This window comes from Lampris incognitus, chromosome 3 (assembly GCF_029633865.1).
Source record: "Lampris incognitus isolate fLamInc1 chromosome 3, fLamInc1.hap2, whole genome shotgun sequence".
Classification (NCBI taxonomy): domain Eukaryota; kingdom Metazoa; phylum Chordata; class Actinopteri; order Lampriformes; family Lampridae; genus Lampris; species Lampris incognitus.
The window spans coordinates 6,277,570-6,304,072 of record NC_079213.1 but is presented as its reverse complement, the minus strand read 5'-3'; the positions used below and the strand labels follow the sequence as shown (position 1 = coordinate 6,304,072).

The window sequence follows — 26,503 nt, the reverse complement described above, 5'->3', positions numbered from 1 at the left end:
GCGAAGCACACCTTGTTTGTATTGGCGGATGCCCAGAAACGTTGTCCGAAGCCGAAACGTTTCTTCTTCTTCTTCTTCTTCTTCTTCTTCTGTCTCTGTGGTTTTATGTGTGGGGGAAAAAATGAAATGTCTGCAGGATCTTTGGGAAGCGTGTCATTCCGAGATTTATAAAAGTCATTTATTTAAACGCACTTAAATATATAAAGGGGGGGGGGGGGAGTCGGCAAACTGAACATAATTGATGCCTTTGGTTTATTTGAGGACCGCTACGCCTGTACTAAGTCTTGCGGTTGCGAATGTTCCCTAATCAAAGCACATTCCGTCTTCTTGTCCCTTTTTCTTCTTCTTCTGCGTCTTCTGCTTTAGGCACAAGACAGATAGGCGTTCAGCATTACGATGCATTACTGCCTTTACTTGTTTTATTTTATTATTACTATTTTTCCGGGTGGAGTTCAGGGGAATTGCTGTTGGGCTTATGCATCCATAGGTTTTCTATGACGTGGCTTTGGTTTTTTTTTTGTTGAAAATTAAATCAAATAAACTTTCAATCGTAAAAAGGACGCATTACTGCCACCTACTGCTTTGGAGTGTGGATCTAACTACTTCGGAAGATAATTCGATGTAAAATCACATAGTTTTGCTTTCTTATTTTATTTTATTTAATTTTATTGCACTCTGTTTCTTTTTGTCCTTTGCCACCGCAGAGTTGCATGACCACGAGACTGCCGCGCGATGTTCCCACGCGTCAGGACAAACTGTGCCGCAGGGGTTGTTGTGACAGTGGCGCGCATGCGTGGTGCGCACCTTGTTCGTCAATGTTCCCCGAACTGTTGACAGAAAGTCCAGAGTTACATAATTTACAACTTACCACTTAGTTATTTTGATGTATTTATTAGATGGTTGTTTGTTTCGTTTTTTGGTTCTGTCTGTTCTCTTCCTTTACTATCTCCTTCATTCCATCAGTGCACTTTCTCTTACGTAAAGCACATGCATTGTATTTGAATGCATGAGAGGCTCTATATATATATAATGTTGTTTGAGTGATTGAGAAGTTTGCATGTTTATGAGTTTAATCGTGCGGTTTGATGTTATTTTTTATTTTAGATTGATTCATTTATTACGGAGCCATATTGGTGACATGGTGTAGGGGAAAAAAACAGGGTAACGCAAAATTGAATGAGTTCATCTGCATACAACTTTTATTGACAGATAGGTTTCATCCCTCAACTAAGTGACATCTTCAGTCTAAGCTGACTGCAGGGTACCGGTACCCCTCCCGGGTACCCCCCAATAAACAACACAGTACAATACAACGACCCAAACCAGCGACCGGCTTCATGATCAGATATGGGTGTGCCCCTTAACCAGTGTAACCGGTTATGTTCTTGCCCGGTGCGGGATTCGATACGGAGTGTACTGCACCACAAGGCGACATCACTAACCGCTCGGCTAAAGGGTCGGGTCTTATTAGTAGTGTAACGTGCATGGATAAGAAGACACGCTGGCCGCTAGGTGGCGGGTCTAACCCTTTAGTCTAGCGGTTAGCGATGCCTCCTGCGGTGCGGGCGATACGGGTTCGCGTCCCGGCCGCGGCAGTTCCTGTGGTTGCGTTGTCCCCCGAATTCGCTACAGTAGTTTACACCAATTTCGATGGCCATGTGTACTTCTCACAGAGGGTCGGGGAATAGACGCAATCACATCATTCACTGCGTTTACATGCACTGTTAAATCGAGCTCGATTAGGCCACGTAACTGGACTACCGTCGTCGTCCCAGTATACAAAACCGGGGGAAAATCGATTTCTCGACGGAAGTATTGTCCCACCCCGGTACGGTAGGTGGCGATATGCCCCCCTTTCAGCTGGTCGCTATTGGATATGAAAGACCGCCGCGGGAACTGCGGAGCATGCGCAGAACGCCTAGGCCAGTTCGGGGCCGATGGCGGCGTAAGACGTGCCGGAGTAAATCGGTCCCCAACCGCGTTATCTAGGGCGCGTTAGTCCGACTTGGAGAAGTTCACTTTAGTGCGGTTTCAGTCGGACTAACGCGTTTACGTGTTTTTTAAAAGGTCCAGTTTTAGCCGGGGTAACACAATAAATCGACTTTTTCTGACGTCACGTAAACGTAGTCGTCGTAAGGTAAAATGGCGACAGATGTACTTTTACACCCCCACCCCACCCCCACCCTCGGTTCAGGGACGGTCGTTCCCTCTTAACGTAGATACCCGCTGCAGCCAGTTTAGACTGAAGGGGGGTCACTTAGTTGGGGTGATGAAACGTATCTGTCGAAAAACGTTGTATGCAGATGAACTGCTCCAACCTTCTTTGATTTGCATACCTGGATTATTGCGCATGCGTCGAGACAACCGATCAATAACTCGGGACGACTGTCATGTCGGCGCCGCTGCTGGTCTCCAACTAAGCGATATAGCTCACCTTTTTTTTTTTTGCCAATCTCTCAATCACCTCCCTAACGATAGAGGGCGCTGCTCACGGCTAGGTACAACTCATTTACCGTCACCGTCCCGGATGTTGCTCTCGCAAGCGACACACGCGTTCCCTCGGTCCCTGTTTCTTTGAGATGGAAGTCAATGCCGAGACGAGCTCGCAGGACCTGCTGTCATGTGGCAGCAGAGGAGGTTTGTTGTTGTTCTTTGCCCTGACGTGTTTAAGAGGCTCGTTGTATTTTGGCGTTTGTTCTCATATCGTAGGTCGGACTCACGTGTGTAACCAGTGTTGCCTTCTCGAATGACAGGTCTTCGCGACAAACTGCTCCTCAAACCCCAAGCCGGCAGAGCCCCGCAGACTAAGAGGGTCCCGAGAAGCAGCGGTGAGATTGTTTTATTGCACAAGTTGTTGAGACCTGTCTTTACTTCTTTTCTGGGGTTTCTACGCCTGGGTTGCTGAGCATGCATCGAGTCAAATCTGCATTTGCGCATGCGTTTAATATTCAGTTCAGTTTGCATTACCTGCTCTTGCACCTTTTGGCCGTCTTGCGCAACAAGAGAACATAAGCTCTGGCTCCATTACGTCTTGCTTCGGTGTATACTTGTTTTGACTTAACTGGGCTATGTATCTGTCGATTTCTTATTTGAGGATAGTTATCTGTCTATCTATCTATCAATCTGTCTGTATATCTATCTATCTATCTATCTATCTATCTATCTATCTAGTATCTATCTGTCTGTATATCTATCTGTATATCTATCTATCTATCTATCTATCTATCTATCTATCTAGTATCTGTGTCTGTATATCTATCTGTATATCTATCTATCTAGTATCGATCTGTCTGTATATCTATCTGTCTGCATATCTATCTATCTATCTATCTATCTATCTATCTATCTATCTATCTATCTATCTATCTATCTATCTATCTAGTATCTATCTGTCTGTATATCTATCTGTCTGTATATCTATCTATCTATCTATCTATCTATCTATCTAGTATCGATCTGTCTGTATATCTATCTGTCTGCATATCTATCTATCTATCTATCTATCTATCTATCTATCTATCTATCTATCTATCTATCTATCTATCTAGTATCTGTGTCTGTATATCTATCTGTCTGTATATCTATCTGTCTGTATATCTATCTGTCTGTATATCTATCTATCTATCTATCTATCTAGTATCGATCTGTCTGTATATCTATCTGTCTGCATATCTATCTATCTATCTATCTATCTATCTATCTATCTATCTATCTATCTATCTATCTATATCTATCCATCTATCTATCTATCTAGTATCTGTCTGTCTGTGTATCTATCACCATGTCCATGTATGTAGCAGAGCTATTGCACTGATTCTACCATATTGTACAGAAACCATATTTCTCCATGTCTGGTCATGTGGCGATATGGTTTTGCTCTGTTCCATTTCTCCTTGTCTTATCTTCGCTTCTTGCAGTCTTGTCTATGAAGCAGTAACATTTGAACCGCTGTTTAACTTGCTGAATGTGTTCCAGTTTTGGACCGACTGCAGAGCTTCTTGCCACAGATAGCCCAGGCCAATGAGAAGCTAAAGCAGCAGATGGACGAGTGTCCTCCCGGCCACTTTGACATTGAGAGAGTGGAGGAGGCAGAGAAGGTGATAGAGATGGTGAGTCTACGTCTGTGGTTGATGAGAGAATAAAGAGGTGTCTAATCTGGTGAACTGCTGTCCGGCAAGTTCAAGCAGTGGAATGGAAAGTTTGTCCAAAAAAGTATTGTGCGAACAGAAGGTGGATATTTTGTTGATTATGAGCATTTTAGTAGCGTAATTCCTATTGATCAAATCCATAGTCATGACCTTTAACCTCTGAAGTGAACAAAACATACTGACTCTGGTTGGCAAATAAACAGTGGTTAAAGTAAGACACTCTGGTCATCATAATATTTGCCCAGTTAATCCAGCTTTGTGTAGTACATTATGTACATGAAAATACAATGCAGTCTGCTCTACATGTGGGCATGTTGAAAGTGAGGGGATCGCTGGTTCGAAACCCCATGTTACCTCCGGCTTGGTCAGGCATCCCTGACCACAATTGGCCGTGTCTGCAGGTGAGAAGCCGGCTTTGGGTACGTGTCCTGGTTGCTGCACTAGCTCCTCCTCTGGTCGGTCGGGGCACCTGTTCAGGGGGGAGGGGGAACTGGGGGGAATAGCGTGATCCTCCCACGCGCTACGTCCCCCTGGCGAAACTCCTCACTGTCAGGTGCAAAGAAGCGGCTGGCGACTCCACATGTATCGGAGGAGGCATGTGGTAGTCTGCAGCCCTCCCCGGATCGGCAGAGGGGGTGGAGCAGAGACTGGGACAGCTCGGAAGAGTGGGGTAATTGGCCGGATACAATTGGGGAGAAAAAATTCCCCCCAAAAAATAAAATATAAGTATGAATCATAAAACAGTACATAAAAGCCAGACTAAATGGATGGGTTTTTAGGTTACGTTTAAAAAATATCTATTTTCAGCTCCTCTGGAAGGCTGTTGCAGCCGTTTGCAGTGTAATGGCTGAACGCCGCATCACCAAATGTTTTTGTTCTGTTTTGTGGAACGGCTAAAAGAGAAGCAGAGGATCTGAGGGGCCCTCCTGGTTCATAAACCCAAAGTATTTCTGAGAGGTTGTCTGGTGCAAGGCCATGTAATTCCTTATAGTCTAATAAAACAATTTCAAAATCCATTTGAAAACTAACAGGTAAAGACTTTAAAATAGGTGTAAAATAGGTGTGGTGTCTTTGTCTTAGTCGGCACTCGTGCAGCAGAACTAGGAATTAATTGTAGCGATTTTAGGGTGGCGCAGTGGTTAGCGCGGTCGCCTCACAGCAAGAAGGTCCTGGGTTTGAGCCCCGGGGTAGTCCAACCTTGGGCGTCGTCCCGGGTCGTCCTCTGTGTGGAGTTTGCATGTTCTCCCCGTGTCTGCATGGGTTTCCTCCCACAGTCCAAAGACATGCAGGTCAGGTGAATCGGCCGTACTAAATTGTCCCTAGGTATGAATGTGTGTGGGTGTGTGTATCTCGGCCCTGTGTGATGGCCTGGTGGCCTGTCCAGGGGGTCTCCCCACCTGTTGCCCAGTGACTGCTGGGATAGGCTCCAGCATCCCTACGACCCTGAGAGCAGGATAAGCGGTTTGGATAATGAATGGATGGATGTGGCTGATGTATTGTGTTCTTCAGTAGACCATATAGGAGAGCCTTACAGTCGTCTAGTCTGCTAGTTAAAAAAGCCTGCATCAGTATCTCTGTGTTGCTCAGCGAGAGAAATGGCCTCACTTTGGAGATGTTCTTTAAATAATAAAATGCTCTTTTTGTGACACCCTGCACGAGCCCTGAAATCGGAATCAAAATTCACTCCTAGATTTCTTGCTTCTTGGCTTAGGTCGAGTCCTCGTGCATTTAGTTTGTAGGCCGGTTTCTCACTCCGAGCCTTTGAACCAAAGACCGCTACCTCCGTTTTATCCTGATGGAGCTGTAAAATATTCTGCCATCCAGGCCTTTATGTCTAAAATGCATGTATGTATATGTGGCGCAAGTGAGCACATGCTGATTGAACGTGTTTGTGCAGGATACAAACCCTGGGTTCGATCAACCGCATGATTTTTAAATGACGTTTTAAATCATTACATCTTCTCAGGACGTGGCCCTCGTGGAGCTCAGCGGATCGGACAGCGACTCGGCGGGGGAGACGTCGGAGGAGGAGGAGGAGAAGGATTCCGACTCTGACGAAGAGAGCGAGGTCACAGAGGAGAACCTCAAACTGCCCGGTGACAAAAACGGGAAGAAGCGAGCCAACATCCAAGTCTTGGACACGCAGGACAATGAGGGTACAGTGGCTCCAGAGTGACGTCTGGGAGCAGTTTTAATGATGGCTGCACACAGGGCTCCTCTGCCCCGTCAAGCGACGTTGGTTACATTTCTCACCCACGACAAGCCCGCTTATCACTGATGGTAAAACCGCTCACGTGTCAGTTATCGAGAGAATATTGAGTTATTATGCAGGAGACCAGTGAATGGAGAGTTCCCGTTTGGAGAGATCGACGCCCTCCTCATCCCTATGGGAACAGTACTTTTTTTTTTTTTAAGTATGTGCAGAGTTCATGTGTGCCAGTAGGAGTTCATGTCATAGTGCCTTTGTACAACCCGAGACATGCGGCTTCCCACCCGCAGACACCGCCAATCGTGTCTGCAGGGACGCCCGACCAAGCCGGAAGTAACACAGGGATTCGAACCGCCAATCCCAGTGTTGGTAGGCAACGGAATAGACCGCCACGCCACCTGACCTTTGACCGTTTTATTTGTAAATTGCAAACCATTCGGCCATGTTATAATGTTGACAGGATTATGAGTAGATATCAACGCTGTACAACTAATGACGCTTTCCCACTGCACGGTACCGGCTCGACTGGACTCGCTTCTGTGTCGTTTTCCGTTACCGTAACAGCACCCCCCTCAGTGTAGCTGGTCGTCATAGCGACGCCTGGTTAAACTGCTGGGACGTCATCTTCAGCGGGACCATTCTAAGAACGGCGGCGGACATCGAGGGGATACTGTACCTCCTCGACAGACCACGGCGTGGATTTTCGGCTCTCCATTTTGTTCAATTTCAAAATGTACTTTTAAGATAACTCCGCTTCGGTATCGGAAAATGCCGGGTGATATCCCACGCGTGCAGTGATGACGCAGTGATGCAGTGACGCATTTCTCTGACCAATCAGAGGTCTGCATTGATTTCGGTACCCGCTCCAGTCTTTTTGGACCCTCGACAAAGGTGGTACCAGAAAAGTGGAAACCGTTACCAAAATGCTGGTACTTCCCAGTAACGGAAAACGAAAAAAGGGCGAGTCGAGTCGAGCCGGTACCATGTAGTGGAAACCTGTATAAGTATGTCAAGTTCATCAGCCTTGATGAAATCATTTCGCTGTGGGTGAAGTTTAGAAAGCGGCTGAGTTGAGGTGCTGCTTTAAAAAGACGGTCAGAAAAGTCGCGACACCACTTGGATCTCCAGCCATCATCTGAACCGCTTATCCTGCTCTCAGGGTCGTGAGGATGCTGGAGCCTATCCCAGCAGTCATTGGGTGGCAGGCGGGGAGACACCCTGGACAGGCCGCCAGGCCATCACAGGGCCCATGCACACACATTCACCCCTAAGGACAATTTAGTACGGCCGAGTCACCTGACCTACATGTCTTTGGACTGTGGGAGGAAACCGGAGCCCCCGGAGGAAACCCACACAGACATGGGGAGAACATGCAAACTCCACACAGAGGACGACCCACCAAGGTTGGACTACCCCGGGGCTCGAACCCGGGACCTTCTTGCTATGAGGCCACCGTGCCGCCCCCTGCTTAGATCTTACGGAGGCGATATTGGCTGAAACATCCTCCCTTTAGATGAATAAAACCGGTTATTTTTCTAAGCAAGCGGGTGTCGTGCCTTTTTTATGACTTTCTAGAAAGAAAGCCACTTTATTGTCGTCATTGTATAAGTTACGACAAAGTTTGTCCTCTGCATTTAACCCATCCTGTGGTACAGGAGCAGTTTCTTCACTGTGGTTGAAGTTCAAATCTTAATTAAGTTCTTCAAAATAATACCTCCAATCAAGACTGACGGCTGTTTTTGCCATAATTATTCAGTCCTAAATGTTTTTTTGTTTTGTTTTTAACCATGAATTTCAGATTGATTTAACCCATTAGTGTCCATCAAACGCCAGTTTCTTGACTGAAGGGCTTTCCTCTCGCGGGCAGGACGGGCCTACAATATGCCGCTCAAAGACTTCACAAATCTATAGTTCTGTATGTGCGTCGGTTAGCTGGTGCATGCGACTCCTTTGGGATTCTTCTGCAATTCTTTCCAAAGAATGTGCAGTTGGTAAGGACTTTTATTGCAGTTCTTGCTCATGTTCGGTCTGGGGGGGGGGGGGGTTGGCAAATACACTTTCATTGTCAGCAACCATGCAAAGTAGTCCACTCGGCTCCTTCCGTCGGTGTCATCCTGCCCAAGTTGTGGCGGTTATGGAGCATCTTGCATGGAGGCGCTGGACAGAATGGACGTGGCTGTCAAGTCTCCCGTATTGAGATGGGCTTCGGTGTCTGCTCGTGTGCACACGCTCCTAGCGAGCCACTTCTCCAGAGCCCTTAAACCACAACAGGACACGGTTCACTTCGCCTCACTGACGACCGGCGACTGTAATGTTCATCAAGGAAACGCCTTTCGGCACTCGAGTCGTGAAGTTAGAACCAGCTGCTTGTCAGAGGTTGTTAGGTCTTGGCCTGCACGCTTTGGTTTTTCCCCACTTCCAGACACTTTGGCCATACAGCCGGTGCAGTCTTGACTTTGGAACACGGTTTGCTGGCAAGGTTCAAGGCACATTTTGACACGAACCTTTCACAGCACGCGCCATTGTTTCGCGAGGACGTGTGTTAGCGTGAGTGCGTTTGAGCTGACCAGAATAACGCACAAAAATCACACGCCCATCCATCATCCAAACCGCTTATCCTTACTCAGGGTGGCGGGGATGCTGGAGCCTCTCCCAGCAGTCATTCAGCGGCAGGCGGGGAGACACCCTGGACAGGGCGCCAGGCCATCACACAGGGCCCACACACACACACACACACACACACACACACACACACACACACACACACACACACCTAGGGACAATTCAGTATGGCCGGGTCACCTGACCTACATGTCTTTGGACTGTGGGAGGAAACCGGACCCCCCCGGAGGAAACCCACGTAGACACGGGGAGAACATGCAAACTCCATATAGAGGACGACCCCCAAGGTTGGACTACCCCGGGGCTCGAACCCGGGACCTTCTTGCTGCGAGGCGACCGCAATAACCACTGCGCCACCGTGCAACAATCCGAACAAGGGTCCTTAACGAGGGGAAAAAAGAGAACTGCATCATTTTTCAAATATCAACATGGAACATTTTGCATAATTTGTTAAGTCATATTTATGTAAATTGCGGGAGCTTTTCGGTTGAAGACAGTTTATTGAGGAGTCGTCTCCGATCGTGTTCACAGACTGCAAGAAAGACTTCACTTCCTTCCCTTTTTCTCTTTTGACACCATTTTCTTCTTCTTTGTTTTTTTGAGGCCTCAGAATTGCACATACAATAAAAACTCTTGTTTAGCCCTTGTCGGCCTTGTCGAAGTCTGCGGGACAAATACAAAATTACTTACATTAATACCACAGCGTTTACTTAAATCATATACTTATATATATTATACTTTGCGGCCAATTTTGTGGCGAGTCGATCTAAAGCGTAGAAGCGTGTAGAAACGGGCTGGTGGCGGCGCCGAGCGGATAGGGTCGTCTAGTGTTAGAACAGCACAGTGATCCTCCGACAAGAAAAAGGCCAAAAAATAGAATAGCTTTCTCTGCTCTTTTGTTAAAAAATATTTACAGATAAGATAAAATTTTAACAGAGGGTGCCGTGAACGTTAATGAGGAGACGTCTTGAATAGCGGCGCGTGTGAGCGAGCTAAAATAAAAAAAAAGTGGCGCGGGCCGACGCCAACGGCTGATGCGAGACCGCGGCTCGAGCCGAGGGGACGGGCTTCGTCAACACGAGGCCTCGCAGATGAATAAGATGCTTTACTGACCCCCCGTGGGGCAATTCTTCTTCTGCGTTTAACCCGTCCTAGCTGTGTAGCTAGCAGCAGTGGGCGGCCGCCGTGCAGCGCCCGGGGACCGACTCCAGTTTGTCTCGCCTTGCCTTGCTCAGGGGCACAGACAGGAGTGCTGACCCTAACGTGCGTGTCTTGCTGATGGTGGGGGAAACCGGAGCGCCCGGAGAAAACCCCACCGCGGACATGGAGGACGACCCCCACCAGGGTTGGACTACCCCGGGGTTCGAACCCAGGACCTTCTCGCTGCGAGGCGACGGCGCTAGCCGCCGCGCCGCAGGTGAAATCCAAGCAGCGCTCCGGTGTTCACCGACCAAACGAGAAGTTGGACCGCTTCAAGCTACGTCGCCAACTCGCGTTCAGCCGTCGCACAACGTCGTGGTGGTTTTAAGACTTTTAAGAGTACGAAAAAACATCTGTAGTCCCTTTTTTGTCGCCCTCTGTTGCTACCGTTTGGCTTTCGAATGGATTTGGGGAGTCGCGTCTTTTTAAAAGTAAACCGCACCTTCGTGTCATTGTACCAAGCAGAACGGGAAACGCGGGAAATTCTGTGCCGCGTTGGACCGGTCGAAACCGGTTCAGTTCCCGTCAGGACCAGCAACTCCCACCTCGGAGGTCTGATTTCTATGCAATGTCCGGTTTTGTCACCGATGGTGTGTGTGTGTGTGTGTGTGTGTGTGCGCGCGTGCGCGTGTGCGCACGTTTCCCACGTCCACCCTGCAAGGCTCCTGCAGCATGCTGGGAAACGGTAGGCACGTTGTCCAGAACGTGGCAAGAGGAAAACGACGACGGCGTCTTCCTCCTCCGCGGACACGCCAGCTGAAGTTGAATCCCTGAACCAGGCGGATGAGTCCCTTTTGAAAACAGCGGGGCTGGCTGGGGGGGTGGGGTCAAAGTTCATTGTCAGGGAGGCGGATGGGTGAGTGGGTGGGGGCGGGGGGGGGCTGCCTCAGTACTCGACAGTCACTGCTTTGGTCCGCAGGTATTCCAGCAGAGCATCCTCTCCTGTAGACAACAGAGAAAACAACGGCGCTGAAGCGGCAGGAAGTACGACAGCGTACAGAGTAAAAGAGGGCAAAAAACGAGACGACTTTATTTATTTGTTCGTTTGTTTGGTGTTTATTTTCCCTCCTTTTTCGACCACATGCCTCCCCCGATACATGTGGAGTCGCCAGCCGCTTCTTTTCACCTGACAGCGAGGAGTCTCACCGGGGGGGGGGGCGTAGCGTGTGGGAGTATCACGCTATTCCCCCTCCCCCCCTGAACAGGCACCCTGACCGACCAGAGGAGGCGCTACCCACATCCGGCTTCCCACCCGCAGACACGGCCAATTGTGTCTGTAGGGACGCCACGACCAAGCTGGAGGTAACACGGGGATTCGAACCCGCGAGCCCCGTCTCGGTAGGCAACACGAGACGACTTTATTGACGTCTTTGGCAAAACTCTGGAAAATGATGCCTATTTTCCACTTCAGTGGTTTTCAACTCAATTTCCAGACCTTGTCTCAGTTCCTCTGCGAGCCTGCTGGTTTTCCATCCTGGCAGGCATCCCGGCATCTGACCAGGGACTTTGAAAGACATGCAAGACATGGACTACTAACCTGGCAGGTTAGAAAACCAACGGGTTTTTAGCGGTCGCCAAACTACCTTGGCACCTACGTGACTGCATAACCTTCACTTTCAACGCGACGCCAAGCGCACGTCAGAAGGACTTCGGACCGGATGACGGAGCCCCAGACAGACTTTCAAGGTCATCTTGGACTCTGTGTATGTCTGTCACTGACGACCACTCAGTGTGAGCAGGACAACTGTTGTGGTCCGGTCTTAAACAAGTCTTGGGACTTGGGGGACGTAGCACGTGGGAGGATCACGCTATTCCCTCCAGTCCCCCCTCCCCGAACAGGCGCCCCGACCGACCAGAGGAGGCGCTAGTGACCAGGACACATATCCACATCCGGCTTCCCACCCGCAGACACGGCCAACTGTGTCTGTAGGGACGCCCGACCAAGCCGGAGGTAACACCGGGATTTGAACCGGCGATCCCCGTGTTGGTAGGCAACGGAATAATCCCCCGACTTACCGAGATCTTTGCCAAAGCCAGACTGCTTGAAGCCGCCGAACGGCGAGGCCACGTCGGTCTTGTTGTACGTGTTGACAAACACTGTCCCGGCCTCCAGCCGCTCGCTCACGTACATGGCTTTGCTGATGTCGCGGGTAAACACGCCGGACGCCAAGCCGAACTCCGTGTCGTTGGCTCTCCGCAGCACCCCGTCTACGTCCCTGGAGGTCAGAGAGGTCAAGACGTGTTAGCGTGTACGGTGCGGTGCCTCACTGGACAAGATTGCTCGTTTGCGCGATGGGGTGGGGGAACACTACTGGAGACACACCCTTCTTTGAACTGGGACACCACCATGACGGGGCCGAAGGACTCCTCTTTAGCGATGAACATGTGGTCCTCCACGTCGGTGAACACGGTGGGCTCCATGAAGAAGCCTGGGGACGGACGACCTCGTTTAGAATGATTTTTGTTTACGTCAACAATAAAAATGATAAAAAGAATCATTTTTAAAATACAAAAGAAGAAACAGTTCAGTACTTTACATCAGACAAAACAACAAATAGAGGCCTGTAGGATAAAGAATAAAAAATGGCCGGCGCAACTCCAAGACATCACAAAATGTACAACTACGACCAAATTGTAAGTTCCCCCTCCCCCCCACGTGTTTGTTTCGGGTTTGGGTGAAGCCCTCCGACGAGGGACTCGGACCAGATGTGGCAGCAGAAATCAGCTCACAGCTGGTATAATACATACTCCATCCATCCATCCATCCGTCATCCAAACCGCTCATCCTGCTCTCAGGATGGCAGGATGCTGGAGGGAGCCTATCCCAGCAGCCACTGGGCGGCAGGCGGGGGGGGAGACACCCTGGACAGGCCGCCAGTCCATCACACGGGGCCCACACGGGGACAACATGCAAACTCCACACAGAGGACGACCCGGGACCACCCCCAAGGTTGGACCACCCCGGGGCTCGAACCCAGGACCTTCTTGCTGTGAGGCGACCGCTTTAACCGCTGCGCCGCCGTGCCGCCTGTCTAACACACGTGATGATACGGCCAACAGACCGTCTGGACTGTACCTGGTCTGTCCACCTGTCTGCCTCCGCACACCAGCGTGGCTCCTTCCTTCACACCAGTCTCGCAGTACTCCACCAGCTTGTCCAGGTGGGCCTTGTGATTCTGCGGGCCGTGGTCGGTGGAGCGGTCCAGCGGGTCTCCGATCTTCATCTTCTTAATCTCCTCCACCTGAAAGGAGGGGGGGGCGTAAATAAAACTTAAGTTGATTTGTAATATTTTGGCTTTTGTGGAGTAAAATACAGCTGGGTGGAGTAAAATACAGCTGGTAAATATCCGCAGGGGTTGCTGATGGTGTGTGTGTGTGTGTGTGTGTGTGTGTGTGTGTTTAACTCTTCCTCTCCCACACACATACATATACAACCAATACGAGCCGGCCGAGTGGGTTTTTTTGCCCTTGGCTTGTACTCGTAATCCTCAGCAATCCACTAAAGCGAGATGTACTGAAGGTGTCTGAAAATAGATGTCAGCAAAAATGCTACTTTTCTATTTATTTTCCGTTTGCTGATCTCGTCTATTTTCATCGGTTTTCATTCACATCTCTGAACAACCGACTTCAGTGCTGAGGAGGAAATGACACGTAGCACCTTTAATCCATCCATCCATCCATCCATCCGTTATCCAAGCCGCTTATCCCAACCGGGGTCACGGGATGCTGGAGCTTGTCCCAGCAGTCACTGGGCGGTAGGCGAGGACACGTCCTGGACAGGCCGCCAGACCATCACAGGGCCCCCACACACACACACACATTCACACCTAGGGATAACGGATGGACGAGTCACCTGACCTACATGTGTTTGGACTCCATGTGCAAACTCCACCCCCAAGGTTGGACTACCCCGGGGCTCGAACCCAGGACCTTCTTGCCGCGAGGCTACCGCGCTAACCGCTGCGCCACCTCCACCTTTAATGTAAATGGTCAATTGGCCCACAGTTTCCCTACAGGCCCGGAGACAACAGGCCGAGGGGGAGTTGGTTCTGAGGCCGGTTAACGTCTGTACGTGTGTCTCCACTCACCACGCGGCTGATGTACTCGTCGTGAATGGACTCCTCTACAAACAGGCGTCCGGCGGCGATGCAGTTCTCGCCTTTGTTGAAGTAGACCGAACTCATGCCCTGGAGAGAGGGAAACGGAGGACTCAGGAGTCATGTAATTTGATGTTTGGTAAAGGTTTTAATCCAGAGCGCCTCCCATTCCTCCGTCAGTCTCTCTCTCTCTCTCTCTCTCTCACCATGCGAACAGCCTTGTCCATGTCACAGTCGCTGAAGATGATGAGAGGAGACTTCCCTCCGAGCTCCAGGGAGACCTTTTTCAGGTTACTCAGCGCACAGCTGCAACAACCAGTCAATCAATCAGTCAATCAATCAATCGATCAGTATTTATATATGCAATGTGCTTTATATAAAGTGAAAGTACACAAATAAAAAGGAGGTAAAAGGAAGAAAACAGAGTGAAGAGGATGTAATACAACGATACAAACGCGAGTTCAGATGAATGCAACGTCAACCAATCAGCGACAAGAGTGTTTCCGCAGCGACCAATGGCGACGTACCTCTTCATGATCTGTTTGCCGATAGGCGTGGAGCCGGTGAAGCCCAGCTTGCGGATGTCTGGGTGGTCGGACAGACGCTGTCCCACCATACCACCTGGCGGAGGAGGAGGAGGAGCAACGTGTTTGCAAATGTACGGCAGGAGAAGAGTTCTCGTGAAATTGCGACGGGGGAAAGCTCGGCAGAGGCGCCCCCTTCTGGTTGGTTGTGCTTGTTACCTGAGCCGGGCACGATGTTGATGACTCCCTTTGGAATGCCGGCCTTCACCGACAGTTCAGCGAACTTCAGCGCCGTCAGCGGCGTGACCTGTTAAACCCGGCAGACAGACTGTTCACAGGCCGGCATAAAGTGTGTGTCTGTGTGTGTGTGTGTGTGTGTGTGTGTGTGTGGCACTCACCTGTGCAGGTTTCAGGACGAGTGTGTTACCGGCTGCGAGGCAAGCAGCACTTTTCCACGCCAGCATCATGAGAGGGTAGTTCCATGGGATGACTATGGCACACACACTGTAACAGAATAAACACACACACACACACACACAATGGGAATCAGAGTCTGACCTGAAGGTTCGCTCACATACGACATTAAAGCTACTCAAATATTGGGTCCAAAGATAGGGGGCGCTAATTACCGCTCTCTACCCCTTTGAGACTGTAGCTGTGACTGGAAGTTATGCAAATAAACCCAGAAAAACTTGAGGAAAGATGATGAAATGTGGTATATTGATAATAATAATAATAATAAATCAATCTTATATAGCGCTTTTCTAACACTCAGTGTCGCTTTACAATAAACAGGGTGGAACAAGACAACATAAACATGACACAGATATACGGGGGTGGATGGGAAAGGGGGGTAAGAGGGGGAGAAGCTGCAGCCACATGTGACGCCAGCAGTACTCTCCCACTTAAACACACACAAAAGGGCAAGAAAGACCAACAAATTGTTTCACGTAGTGCCTTAAGAAGTTGCTAATCAACAATAAAACCCGGCAAGCTCATCAAAATGCAGACTTTAAAAGGTTTTTAGTGAGCACGGCTCTTTTACCCCAGCGGTTCCTTCTTGGTGAAGGTCAGATTGCGGTTGGGCCTGGCCTGGTTGATGGGTATCGTCTTGCCCTAAAACAAACCGAGCAGGAAGGGAAAAGGAGAATGTTCCTCAAGTATTCTAGTCGACGACAGTTTTTGGAAAGCGAATCAAACATTATTTGTCTGGAAAGTCTCCACGGACGGAATCTCGGGCAATTCACAAAGAACAAAAGTAGAATATTCATGCAGCACCCGCCAAGCCAAACCATAAGACACCAAATAGAGCCAGAAAGTAAACCAGAGCAGAGACAGAAATGAAACTCCTCAAATGCGGTGGAGAAGATATATATAGTATGCTTGACGCCTGCTTTAGAAACGCTCGTGTGCGCCCTCTACAGGGGAAAGGTGAGCCCTGTCATTCAGGACCGTACCTGGATCTTGTCGCACCAGCCAGCGAAGTAGCGGAAAGTCTGAATTGACATGCCGACGTGGGTCTTGAGCGCCAGGGTGTACACGGCCCCCGAGTCGATGGACTCGATGGTGGCCAACTCCTCCTGGTGCTCCTCCATCAGGTCTGCAAGCCTGGAGGTCAAAGGTCAGAAATGGTTATCGGAGGGCGGACGGAGAAGGGGGAGGATCTGACTTTCCATTATCCAAGCTGCTCATCCCAACCGGGGTCGCGGGACGCCGGAGCCTATCCCAGCAGTCATTGGGCGGCAGGCGGGGAGACACCCTGGACAGGCCGCCAGGCCGCCACAGGGCTGATCCATGCACATTCACACCCAGGGTCAATTTAGTACGGCCGATCCACCTGACCTACATGTCTTTGGACTGTGGGAGGAAACCGGAGAACCCGTAGGAAACCCACGCAGACACGGGGAGAACATGCAAACTCCCCACAGAGGACGACCCCCAAGGTTGGGCCACCCCGGGGCTCGAACCCAGGACCTTCTTGCTGTGAGGCGACTGCGCCACCCGCTGTATGAATATCGTGCAGGATAATCATTACAAAAGACTTTTTTCCCCCTCCGTTGTTATGCAAGTAAAATTCAGAGTAGGCCACTATGGGGCGCTGTAGGTAAAGGAACTAACTTGTAAAGCAGGGTTCCTCGGTCTCTGGGATTCATTTTGCCCCAGGGCCCGTTGTCGAAAGCTTCTTTGGCACTTGCCACCGCCCGGTCCACGTCCCCCACCGAGGCAAAGGCCACCTTACAGATCACCTGCGTGAAACGCACTGACAAGTCATACTGCTGGACCGGAAACACAACACAACACACACACATTTACTGCAAGACGCACACCTCATCCATCACCAAGTCCTCCCTGGGTGTTTATGTGTATTCGGGTGCATGGACACGCTTGTTTGTGTGGGTTCTGGTGGATGTGCGACGCTCACCGATCCGTCCGTGGGGTTGACGGTGTCGTAGGCCTTCCCGTTTTCCGCGTCCTCGAACTTGCCGTCGATAAAACACTGGTACGGCATTTTCACCGTCATGTTGTTCACTTCTTTTATAGCCTGAGAGAAAAAACACAATCTCGGATCAACCGTGAAGTTTAGAGAGTCTCTCTATTCACCACCTGGACATGTTGTGACTATCTCACGACACGGTACCCGGGCTCCGTCCCTCTGAAGAGGTCTGTTTTACTGTTATCGAAGGACGCAATACAAAATATGTCCACCTGAAGGGTCATCAAGTCTCATGTCCCCACCGTAAAATCTTATCTTTCTTCAGACAAGCGGGACGCTCCGCCACCGAGGTGACACAGCTCCACTTCTTCCCATCAACAGGAACAGGATGCTCAGCAACTTTCTCAAAACCAAGAGTCCATACGACACAAGGCAGCACAAGGAAATCACTCTACTTCCTTCAACAAACGGACATTAAAGGGGACATTTCGCCAGTTTTCAACCTTATTTCCACGTATTTATCGTAGCGGTGGCATCTCTGTAACGCACACAATGTTGTCCATGTCACTGCTATAGCAAACTGTTTTACAGCCGCCATCTTTTTTTTTGGTTTTTTTTATTTGGACCCCCCCCCCCCACTTTTTTTTTTCTCTCCCCAGTTACCCCACTCTTCCAAGCCGTCCCGGTCTCTGCTCCACCCCCTCTGCCGATCCGGGGAGGGCTGCAGACTACCACATGCCTCCTCCCATACATGTGGAGTCGCCAGCCGCTTCTTTTCACCTGACAGTGAGGAGTTTCACCAGGGGGACGTAGCGCGTGGGAGGATCACGCCGTTCCCCCCGAACAGGTGCCCCGACTGACCAGAGGAGGTGCTAGTGCAGCGACCAGGACACACACCCACATCATGGCCACTTGTGTCTGTGGGGACACCTGACCAAGCCAGAGATAACACAGGGATTTGAGCCGGCGATCCCCGTGTTGGTGGGCGAGAGAATAGACCGGCAAGCCACCCGGACACCCTTATCCACCATCTATCGACGTCAGCCGATGGCGGAAGTGCTAAAAGGTGGATTGACCGAGATTGTTTCTTTTCTAATCTGCGCCGCTGGGAAACTCTCGTGCAATGCATTCTGGTCCATGTAGGCAATGTGTAGGAGCTCTGCTGGCAGGAGAACATCAGCTTGTTTGTCAAAATGAACTGAACAGACGCGGCGATAGGTTTAAAATAATGAGACAGACCACCAGCACTTACCGGACGTGCAGATTATCAGTCGCCAAATCTCCCTTCTGAAAGTTCAACCCCTAACACAACTGACTCGCTGAGACGGACGTGTTTCAGCAGTTACGAAATGACTCACGTAGTCCACGACCAACTCCTCCTCCTGGTCTTCTCCTCTCAGCCTGCGGACAAACATCTGGACGAAGTCCCGGAAGGTGGTGGCCATGTACACGTCCTCGTTCTGCAGCTGCACCCCCGCACACTTCTGCTTCATCTCCTCCACCAGCCTGGACACGGAGGTCACGGAAAAGGTCAGAGCAGTAGGATCTTTTACCCCTCCTTTTTTAAACGCCGTACTTCCACTTGGGGCTCGATGGAGGTGTGTAACCTTTTTACTTTTACATGCACTTTTGTTGCTTCACCTTCTTTCAGTTACACACACAGAACCATGTATTCTGATTACTGGCCACACTTAAGAGTAACTGGGGGTTAATTGAATTGAATCAAACGCCTTGCTCAAGGGTACATGGACGGCCATTATGACGGGTCAGGATTTAGTTGTCTACTGTTGCCGTCCAGGTTTTTCCAGCTTGTCAAGAGAATTCAAAAGGGAAAATTCACTTTTTAATGGCTACAGCTACCCGTATAGCCGTAGCTTGGTTATAGATGTGTAAATATGTAACCTAAATGTTAACCCCTTCTTCTGGCTATAAATGTATATATATATATATACCCAAATGTAACCTACTTGTTCTGGCTATAAATGTATATATATGTAACCCAAATGTTACCCCCTTGTTCTGTCTATAAATGTATATACTATATGTAACCCAAATGTTACCCCCTTGTTCTGGCTATAAATGTATATATATGTAACCCAAATGTTACCCCCTTGTTCTGGCTACAGATGTATATACTATATGTAACCTAAATGTTACCCCCTTGTTCTGGCTATAAAGGTATATATATGTAACCCACATGTTACCCCCTTGTTCTGGCTATAAATGTATATATATGTGACCCAAATGTTACCCCCTTGTTCTGGTTATAAATGTATATATATGTAACCCAAATGTTACCCCCTTGTTCTGGTTATAAATGTATATATATATATATATGTAACCCAAATGTTACCCCCTTGTTCTGGCTATAAATGTATGTAACTCAAATGTTACCCCCTTGTTCTGGTTATAAATGTATATATATGTGACCCAAATGTAACCCCCTTGTTCTGGTTATAAATGTATATACTATATGTAACCCAAATGTTACCCCCTTGTTCTGGCTATAAATGTATATATATATGTAACCCAAATGTTACCCCCTTGTTCTGGCTATAAAGGTATATATATGTAACCCACATGTTACCCCCTTGTTCTGGCTATAAATGTATATATATGTGACCCAAATGTTACCCCCTTGTTCTGGTTATAAATGTATATATATGTAACCCAAATGTTACCCCCTTGTTCTGGTTATAAATGTATATATATATATATATGTAACCCAAATGTTACCCCCTTGTTCTGGCTATAAATGTATGTAACTCAAATGTTACCCCCTTGTTCTGGTTATAAATGTATATATATGTGACCCAAATGTAACCCCCTTGTTCTGGTTATAAATGTATATACTATATGTAACCCAAATGTTACCCCCTTGTTCTGGCTATAAATGTATATATATATGTAACCCAAATGTTACCCCCTTGTTCTGGCTATAAATGTATATATATGTGACCCAAATGTTAACCCCTTTATCTGGCTATAAATGTATATATATATATGTAACCAAAATGTTACCCCCTTGTTCTGGCTATAAATGTATATATATGTGACCCAAATGTTAACCCCTTTATCTGGCTATAAATGTATATATATATATGTAACCAAAATGTTACCCGCTTGTTCTGGCTATAAATGTATATATATGTAACCCAAATGTTACCCCCTTGTTCTGGTTATAAATGTATATATATATGTAACCCAAATGTTACCCCCTTGTTCTGGTTATAAATGTATATATATATGTAACCCAAATGTTACCCGCTTGTTCTGGCTATAAATGTATATATATGTGACCCAAATGTTAACCCCTTTATCTGGCTATAAATGTATATATATATATGTAACCAAAATGTTACCCGCTTGTTCTGGCTATAAATGTATATATATGTAACCCAAATGTTACCCCCTTGTTCTGGTTATAAATGTATATATATACACTACCGTTCAAAAGTTTGGGATCACCCAAACAATTTTGTGTTTTCCATGAAAAGTCACACTTATTCACCACCATATGTTGTGAAATGAATAGAAAATAGAGTCAAGACATTGACAAGGTTAGAAATAATGATTTGTATTTGAAATAAGATTTTTTTTACATCAAACTTTGCTTTCGTCAAAGAATCCTCCATTTGCAGCAATTACAGCATTGCAGACCTTTGGCATTCTAGCTGTTAATTTGTTGAGGTAATCTGGAGAAATTGCACCCCACGCTTCCAGAAGCAGCTCCCACAAGTTGGATTGGTTGGATGGGCACTTCATTGAGCAGATTGAGTTTCTGGAGCATCACATTTGTGGGGTCAATTAAACGCTCAAAATGGCCAGAAAAAGAGAACTTTCATCTGAAACTCGACAGTCTATTCTTTGTTCTTAGAAATGAAGGCTATTCCATGCGAGAAATTGCTAAGAAATTGAAGATTTCCTACACCAGTGTGTACTACTCCCTTCAGAGGACAGCACAAACAGGCTCTAACCAGAGTAGAAAAAGAAGAGGGAGGCCGCGTTGCACAACTGAGCAAGAAGATAAGTACATTAGAGTCTCTAGTTTGAGAAACAGACGCCTCACAGGTCCCCAACTGGCATCTTCATTAAATAGTACCTGTTAGAGCCTGTTTGTGCTGTCCTCTGAAGGGAGTAGTACACACCGGTGTAGGAAATCTTCAATTTCTTAGCAATTTCTCGCATGGAATAGCCTTCATTTCTAAGAACAAGAATAGACTGTCGAGTTTCAGATGAAAGTTCTCTTTTTCTGGCCATTTTGAGCGTTTAATTGACCCCACAAATGTGATGCTCCAGAAACTCAATCTGCTCAAAGAAGTGCCCATCCAACCAATCCAACTTGTGGGAGCTGCTTCTGGAAGCGTGGGGTGCAATTTCTCCAGATTACCTCAACAAATTAACAGCTAGAATGCCAAAGGTCTGCAATGCTGTAATTGCTGCAAGTGGAGGGTTCTTTGACGAAAGCAAAGTTTGATGTAAAAAAATCTTATTTCAAATACAAATCATTATTTCTAACCTTGTCAATGTCTTGACTCTATTTTCGATTCATTTCACAACATATGGTGGTGAATAAGTGTGACTTTTCATGGAAAACACGAAATTGTTTGGGTGATCCCAAACTTTTGAACGGTAGTGTATGTAACCCAAATGTTACCCCCTTGTTCTGGCTATAAAGGTATATATATGTGACCCAAATGTTAACCCCTTTATCTGGCTATAAATGTATATATATATATGTAACCCAAATGTTACCCCCTTGTTCTGGCTATAAATGTATATATATGTGACCCAAATGTTACCCCCTTGTTCTGGCTATAAATGTATATATATATATGTGACCCAAATGTTACCCCCTTGTTCTGGCTATACCTCGTAGAAACCACACCAGTCTTCTGAATTCAGGGTAGCTGCTGCAGACCTATTTCTGACACCAATGTAGCGAATTCAGGGGGCAGCCGGGACGCGAACCCCGGGTCTCCCGCACCACGGGCGACTACGTTAACCAGTCGACTAGAGGGGCCGACCCGTTAGCCAAGGGCTAGCGAGTCTACTCAGAGACCGTGAAGAGAAATTATACGTATAATTCAGGATGATCGGTCGACCGCTTGGCCTCTAACGAAACCACTGGGTCACAGGAACATGACAAAAGCAACTGGCGCTAACTCACGCCCGCCACCTCACCTGACCACATCCATGGAGGCGGCTCCCGACTTGAAGAAGTCTGTGGCGTCTTCGATCACGGGGACGTTGCTGAGGATGCCTCTCCAGATGGCCTGAGGAGAGATGACATTTGCAATCCCTTTTTGATTCCCCCTCCTCATTCAGAGAAAATTAGAGATACCAACACAAATCCCAAGGAGAGTTCAGTAAAAGTGAGAAAAAAGGCCTGATTGTTGTGTAACCCTTCTTTTCAGTGTCTGCACAGAAGTCCTGCCAGGATGGCGTGCAGGACATCGATTCATCGTTTCAGCCGCACAATGAATGAAACGGTACTGATAATAACAAGATTATGCTTTTTACTTGTGATGTGCCTTTCCAGGGGCACAAACCAACAATAGATGACCCCACGCTGGATCCAAGACAGGTCGAGAAGGTGGCTTTTGAGTTTAGATTGAAAAACGGACGTCGTGGGAGCTGAACGTCACGCAGAATGGCCGGTTGTTCGCCAGTCTGGGGGCGATAACACAGACGGACGTACCGCGGACAGCACGACAGGTGGTTTCTGAAGCAGTGAGAACCAGACCAGCCATGTGTGTGTGTGTGGGGGGGGGGGGGGGGGAGTACAGCATGTGTTAGATCAGCTAAGCACATAAAGACGGACCCACGCCACTTAGAGCCCTGAAGGTCAACAGAGCGATCTTGTAATTCATTCTATATTTGATGGCGAGTCAATGGAGGCCCCACTCTTACCCCACCCCTCCGAGCCGTCCCGGTCGCTGCTCCACCCCCTCTGCCGAGCCGGGGAGGGCTGCAGACTACCACGTGCCTCCTCTGATACATGCGGAGTCACCAGCCGCTTCTTTTCACCTGACAGTTAGGGGTTTCACCAGGGGGACGTAGTGCGTGGGAGGATCACGCTACTCCCCCCGACCCCGAATAGACGCCCCGACCGACCAGAGGAGGCGGTATTGCAGCGACCAGGACACATACCCACATCCGGCTTCCCACCCGCAGACACGGCCAATTGTGTCTGTAGGGACGCCCAACCAAGCCGGAGGTAACACGGGGATTCGAACCGCCGATCCCCGTGTTGCTAGGCAACGGAATAGACCGCCACACCACCCGGACGCCCTGAGTTCACTGTGTTCAAATGTCCACTGTGATGGATGACCTAGCTTTGCAAGTTAATTTTCATACCCTGCTGAAATTAATGGGAACAAGTGGCTGTCCGAGAGGGAACAAAAATCTAAAAAAAAAAAACAACGGCATGTTTGGGAAAATGGTCGGAAGCAATGTGAAGTATCCAGGATCACACGGGATAAAACACGCCGAAACACTGTTACGGTCCTGCAAGAATGTCACCCGCTGAACTGTCGTCAAAAAACATATTGGATAGAAGAGCTGGAGAGAACCGGCACAAGTGACTCACCCTGATCTCCTCCGCCATCTCCCTCTCCTCGTCGGTCAGCTCCACGCTCGAGCTCTCCCCCGAGGAGAAATACTTGGAGGCAGGAATCATTTTCCCGTCTTCGAACTGCAGGTTCTTCACCAGGAGCTGCGGAGGGAGAGAGGATGGGAGGCGAGACGGGGAGAAGAGGAGATGACAAGGGGACAACAACGGGGGATCTGAATTCGAACTTGAACTCCGATGACCTCGCCAACTCGGAGTGCTGCGCCGCTCGAGCCAGCCGAGCCAAGAGCGTTGCCACACACGTCCACCTCTACACCCTTTTGTTTGCCTTCTCTGTTTACTCTGTAGTACAGCGGACGGCTGGGACACTCACCGCTTTCCCATCAGCTCCGAACAGGACGAGTCCGCTCTTGGTGACCAGGCCAGGCTGGGACGCTCCCTCGATCTCCAGGGGCTGACCCGCTGGTACCGACCCGCTCAGCATGGACGAACCGTACAAGGTCACAGTCTGAGGGACAGACACGCAGAGGAACAACTGCTACGAATGTCCGCATGTGCGGGTGTGTGGCGATAAACCAAGCATGCGTCGCATCTACGGGAATCGACGTCGATTCCCGTAGGGTCAGGTTAAGGCCTGTAGAGGTCAAAGTTCAGGTCAACGCTGCCCTTTTAACAGGTGCGTGTTGACACAGTATGAGGTTTTGTCTGCGCTTTTTCGCGTTCCTGGAAACACACCTGACTGCCAATAGTGGTCCAGGCGCCGGGGACTTTGTCATGCCCGCGGATCCAGTTGTGGATGGCCTCGGCTGGCTGGGCTAGGTTGACCTGAGGGGCAGAGAGAGAGACAGGGGAGAGAAAGAGGACAGACAGAAAATAACTGATTAGGGCATCCGGGTAGAGTGGCGGTGTGTTCCGTTGCCTAACAACACAGGGATCACCGGTTCGAATCCCAGTGTTACCTCCGGCTTGGGTGGGCGTCCCTACAGACACAACCGGCCGTGTCTGGGGGTGGGAAGCCGGATGTGGGTATGTGTCCTGGTTGCTGCACTGGCGCCTCCATTAGTCGGTCGGGGCACCTGATCCTCCCGCACACTATGTCCACCTGGTGAAACTCCTCACTGTCAGGTGAAAAGAAGCGGCTGGTGACTCCACATGTATGGGAGGAGGCATGTGGTAGTCTGCAGCCCTCCCCAGATCGGCAGAGGGGGTGGAGCAGCGACCGGGACGGCTCGGAAGAGTGGGGTAATTGGCCGGATAGAATTGGGTAGAAAAAGGAGGGGGGACCCCCCCCGGGGGACCCCCCCCCCCAAAAAAAAAGAAAATAACTGATTAAACTCCAGTTTGCTTTTCCCCTTGCAGAGGAGCCTTCCTGGGAATCACAGGAGGGCCAACCTGACCGGCCGCCTGTGGCTGTGCAATATGTGGAAGTGCACCACTGAAAGCTAACACACACACACACACACCACACACAGACACACACACACACACACACACACACACACTCCGTCCTAAGAATAACTTCGCTGCACACAGCTGTCGGCAGCAGGCATTCAGCTGATGAATCAGCACTTCTGCAGCGGCTGAACAGTTACTGTAAAACCCGACCCCACCCCTCCCCTCCCCTCTCCTCCAAGACACCACCCAACCACCGCCCATAAATTCACTCACTCAGACCCACTCCCGGCCCTGATCCACACGCTAGCTAACAAATACAGGAAATGTCCCATCGGTGAAACCGACTCAACACGGCCTCATTTTAAGTCCACCCCAACAGCAGAACCCGGAATACCGGGCCAGCTCCCGCACCACATGGGGACCAACACCGTCCTGGATCTCAAGCACAGCGTTTCTCTAAAGGGTCACACGCTGTACGGAAACCGTGATACATACAGTATATGCAAGTCTCGTCCTGAAAAAATTGTTTTTGTAAATGTGGATTTTTTTTGGGGGGGGGGGGTTGAAGTTTTGAGACTCAGACTCACTCCTGGGCTTCACTGTAGGATCTAATTTAAGAGAGACTCTTATTTTGATGTTTTTAACAGGGAAGTTTTGAGACTCAGACTCACTCCTGGGCTTCACTGTAGGATCTCATTTAAGAGAGACTCTTATTTTGATGTTTTTAACAGGGAAGTTTTGAGACTCAGACTCACTCCTGGGCTTCACTGTAGGATCTCATTTAAGAGAGACTCTTATTTTGATGTTTTTAACAGGGAAGTTTTGAGACTCAGACTCACTCCTGGGCTTCACTGTAGGATCTCATTTAAGGGAGACTCTTATTTTGATGTTTTTAACAGGGTATTCACGCATTTGTCCTGCAATTACAGACGCAGTATTCATTTTGATAATGGCGGATCAGTGGAGCGGGTTGTGGGTGGGGGGTGGGGGGGGTGGGGCGAATGAAAAAGGTCAGTTGAGGAACGTGTATTATGTAATAAGAGAGGAGTCGGCGTACGGACATTCCTCAGTTGCGGGGCCACTGCAACTGTAAGGGAAGGGGCCACCGCTTATCTAGTGCAACACAGCCAAGTCTGGGCGATCATCTGCGATGGGTGTGCGTGCACATGTGTGTGTGTGTGTACTTGTACTTCCATGCTTGTGAGGACCAATTTGAGTTTTGAACCATCAAGAGTGAGGAAATCTTTGCAGAGCGAGGACATTTTGGCCAGGCATCACTTCTTTAAGGGTCTGTTTTAGG

General features: G+C 48.8%; 2 protein-coding genes across 3 annotated transcripts in view; one reads left to right on the top strand and one right to left on the bottom strand.

Annotated features, from left to right (window-relative positions):
- Positions 1–2,531: 2,531 nt before the first annotated feature.
- On the top strand, positions 2,532–7,900 carry nopchap1 (NOP protein chaperone 1). Of its 2 annotated transcripts, XM_056277545.1 has the most exons (5): positions 2,532–2,637; positions 2,754–2,828; positions 3,976–4,109; positions 6,115–6,304; positions 7,517–7,900. In XM_056277545.1, exons 1-5 carry the CDS (start codon positions 2,580–2,582, stop codon positions 7,522–7,524), a joined length of 465 nt encoding a protein of 154 aa, XP_056133520.1. In that variant the 5' UTR covers positions 2,532–2,579; the 3' UTR covers positions 7,525–7,900. The 2 variants fall into 2 exon arrangements, with proteins under 2 accessions (XP_056133520.1, XP_056133519.1); XM_056277544.1 differs by having other exon boundaries at positions 6,115–7,900.
- Positions 7,901–9,430: 1,530 nt separating this feature from the next.
- The window catches only part of aldh1l2 (aldehyde dehydrogenase 1 family, member L2), a 28,508-nt gene continuing 11,435 nt past the window's right edge, over positions 9,431–26,503 (bottom strand). Inside the window, exons 6-24 of the mRNA XM_056275825.1 lie at positions 24,544–24,633; positions 24,182–24,316; positions 23,827–23,952; positions 22,419–22,510; positions 18,593–18,740; positions 17,223–17,342; positions 16,919–17,046; positions 16,258–16,408; positions 15,846–15,916; positions 15,199–15,304; positions 15,020–15,107; positions 14,804–14,897; positions 14,483–14,582; positions 14,268–14,366; positions 13,256–13,421; positions 12,503–12,608; positions 12,196–12,395; positions 10,818–11,121; positions 9,431–9,642 (exon numbers count right to left, since the gene is read on the bottom strand). Of these exons, the coding sequence (XP_056131800.1) occupies positions 11,066–11,121; positions 12,196–12,395; positions 12,503–12,608; positions 13,256–13,421; positions 14,268–14,366; positions 14,483–14,582; positions 14,804–14,897; positions 15,020–15,107; positions 15,199–15,304; positions 15,846–15,916; positions 16,258–16,408; positions 16,919–17,046; positions 17,223–17,342; positions 18,593–18,740; positions 22,419–22,510; positions 23,827–23,952; positions 24,182–24,316; positions 24,544–24,633 (2,076 nt within the window). The 3' untranslated portion in view covers positions 9,431–9,642; positions 10,818–11,065. The remainder of the gene's footprint in view (positions 9,643–10,817; positions 11,122–12,195; positions 12,396–12,502; positions 12,609–13,255; positions 13,422–14,267; positions 14,367–14,482; positions 14,583–14,803; positions 14,898–15,019; positions 15,108–15,198; positions 15,305–15,845; positions 15,917–16,257; positions 16,409–16,918; positions 17,047–17,222; positions 17,343–18,592; positions 18,741–22,418; positions 22,511–23,826; positions 23,953–24,181; positions 24,317–24,543; positions 24,634–26,503) is intronic.

What these genes read in the sequence shown, in the direction of transcription:
- nopchap1 (XM_056277544.1), top strand. Translation starts at nt 2,580, where the DNA reads ATGGAAGTCAATGCCGAGACGAGCTCGCAGGACCTGCTGTCATGTGGC. An exon ending in GAGGGTCCCGAGAAGCAGCG is followed by an intron (nt 2,829 to 3,975) that starts GTGAGATTGTTT and finishes AATGTGTTCCAG; the next exon opens with TTTTGGACCGACTGCAGAGC. An exon ending in CAGAGAAGGTGATAGAGATG is followed by an intron (nt 4,110 to 6,114) that starts GTGAGTCTACGT and finishes ACATCTTCTCAG; the next exon opens with GACGTGGCCCTCGTGGAGCT.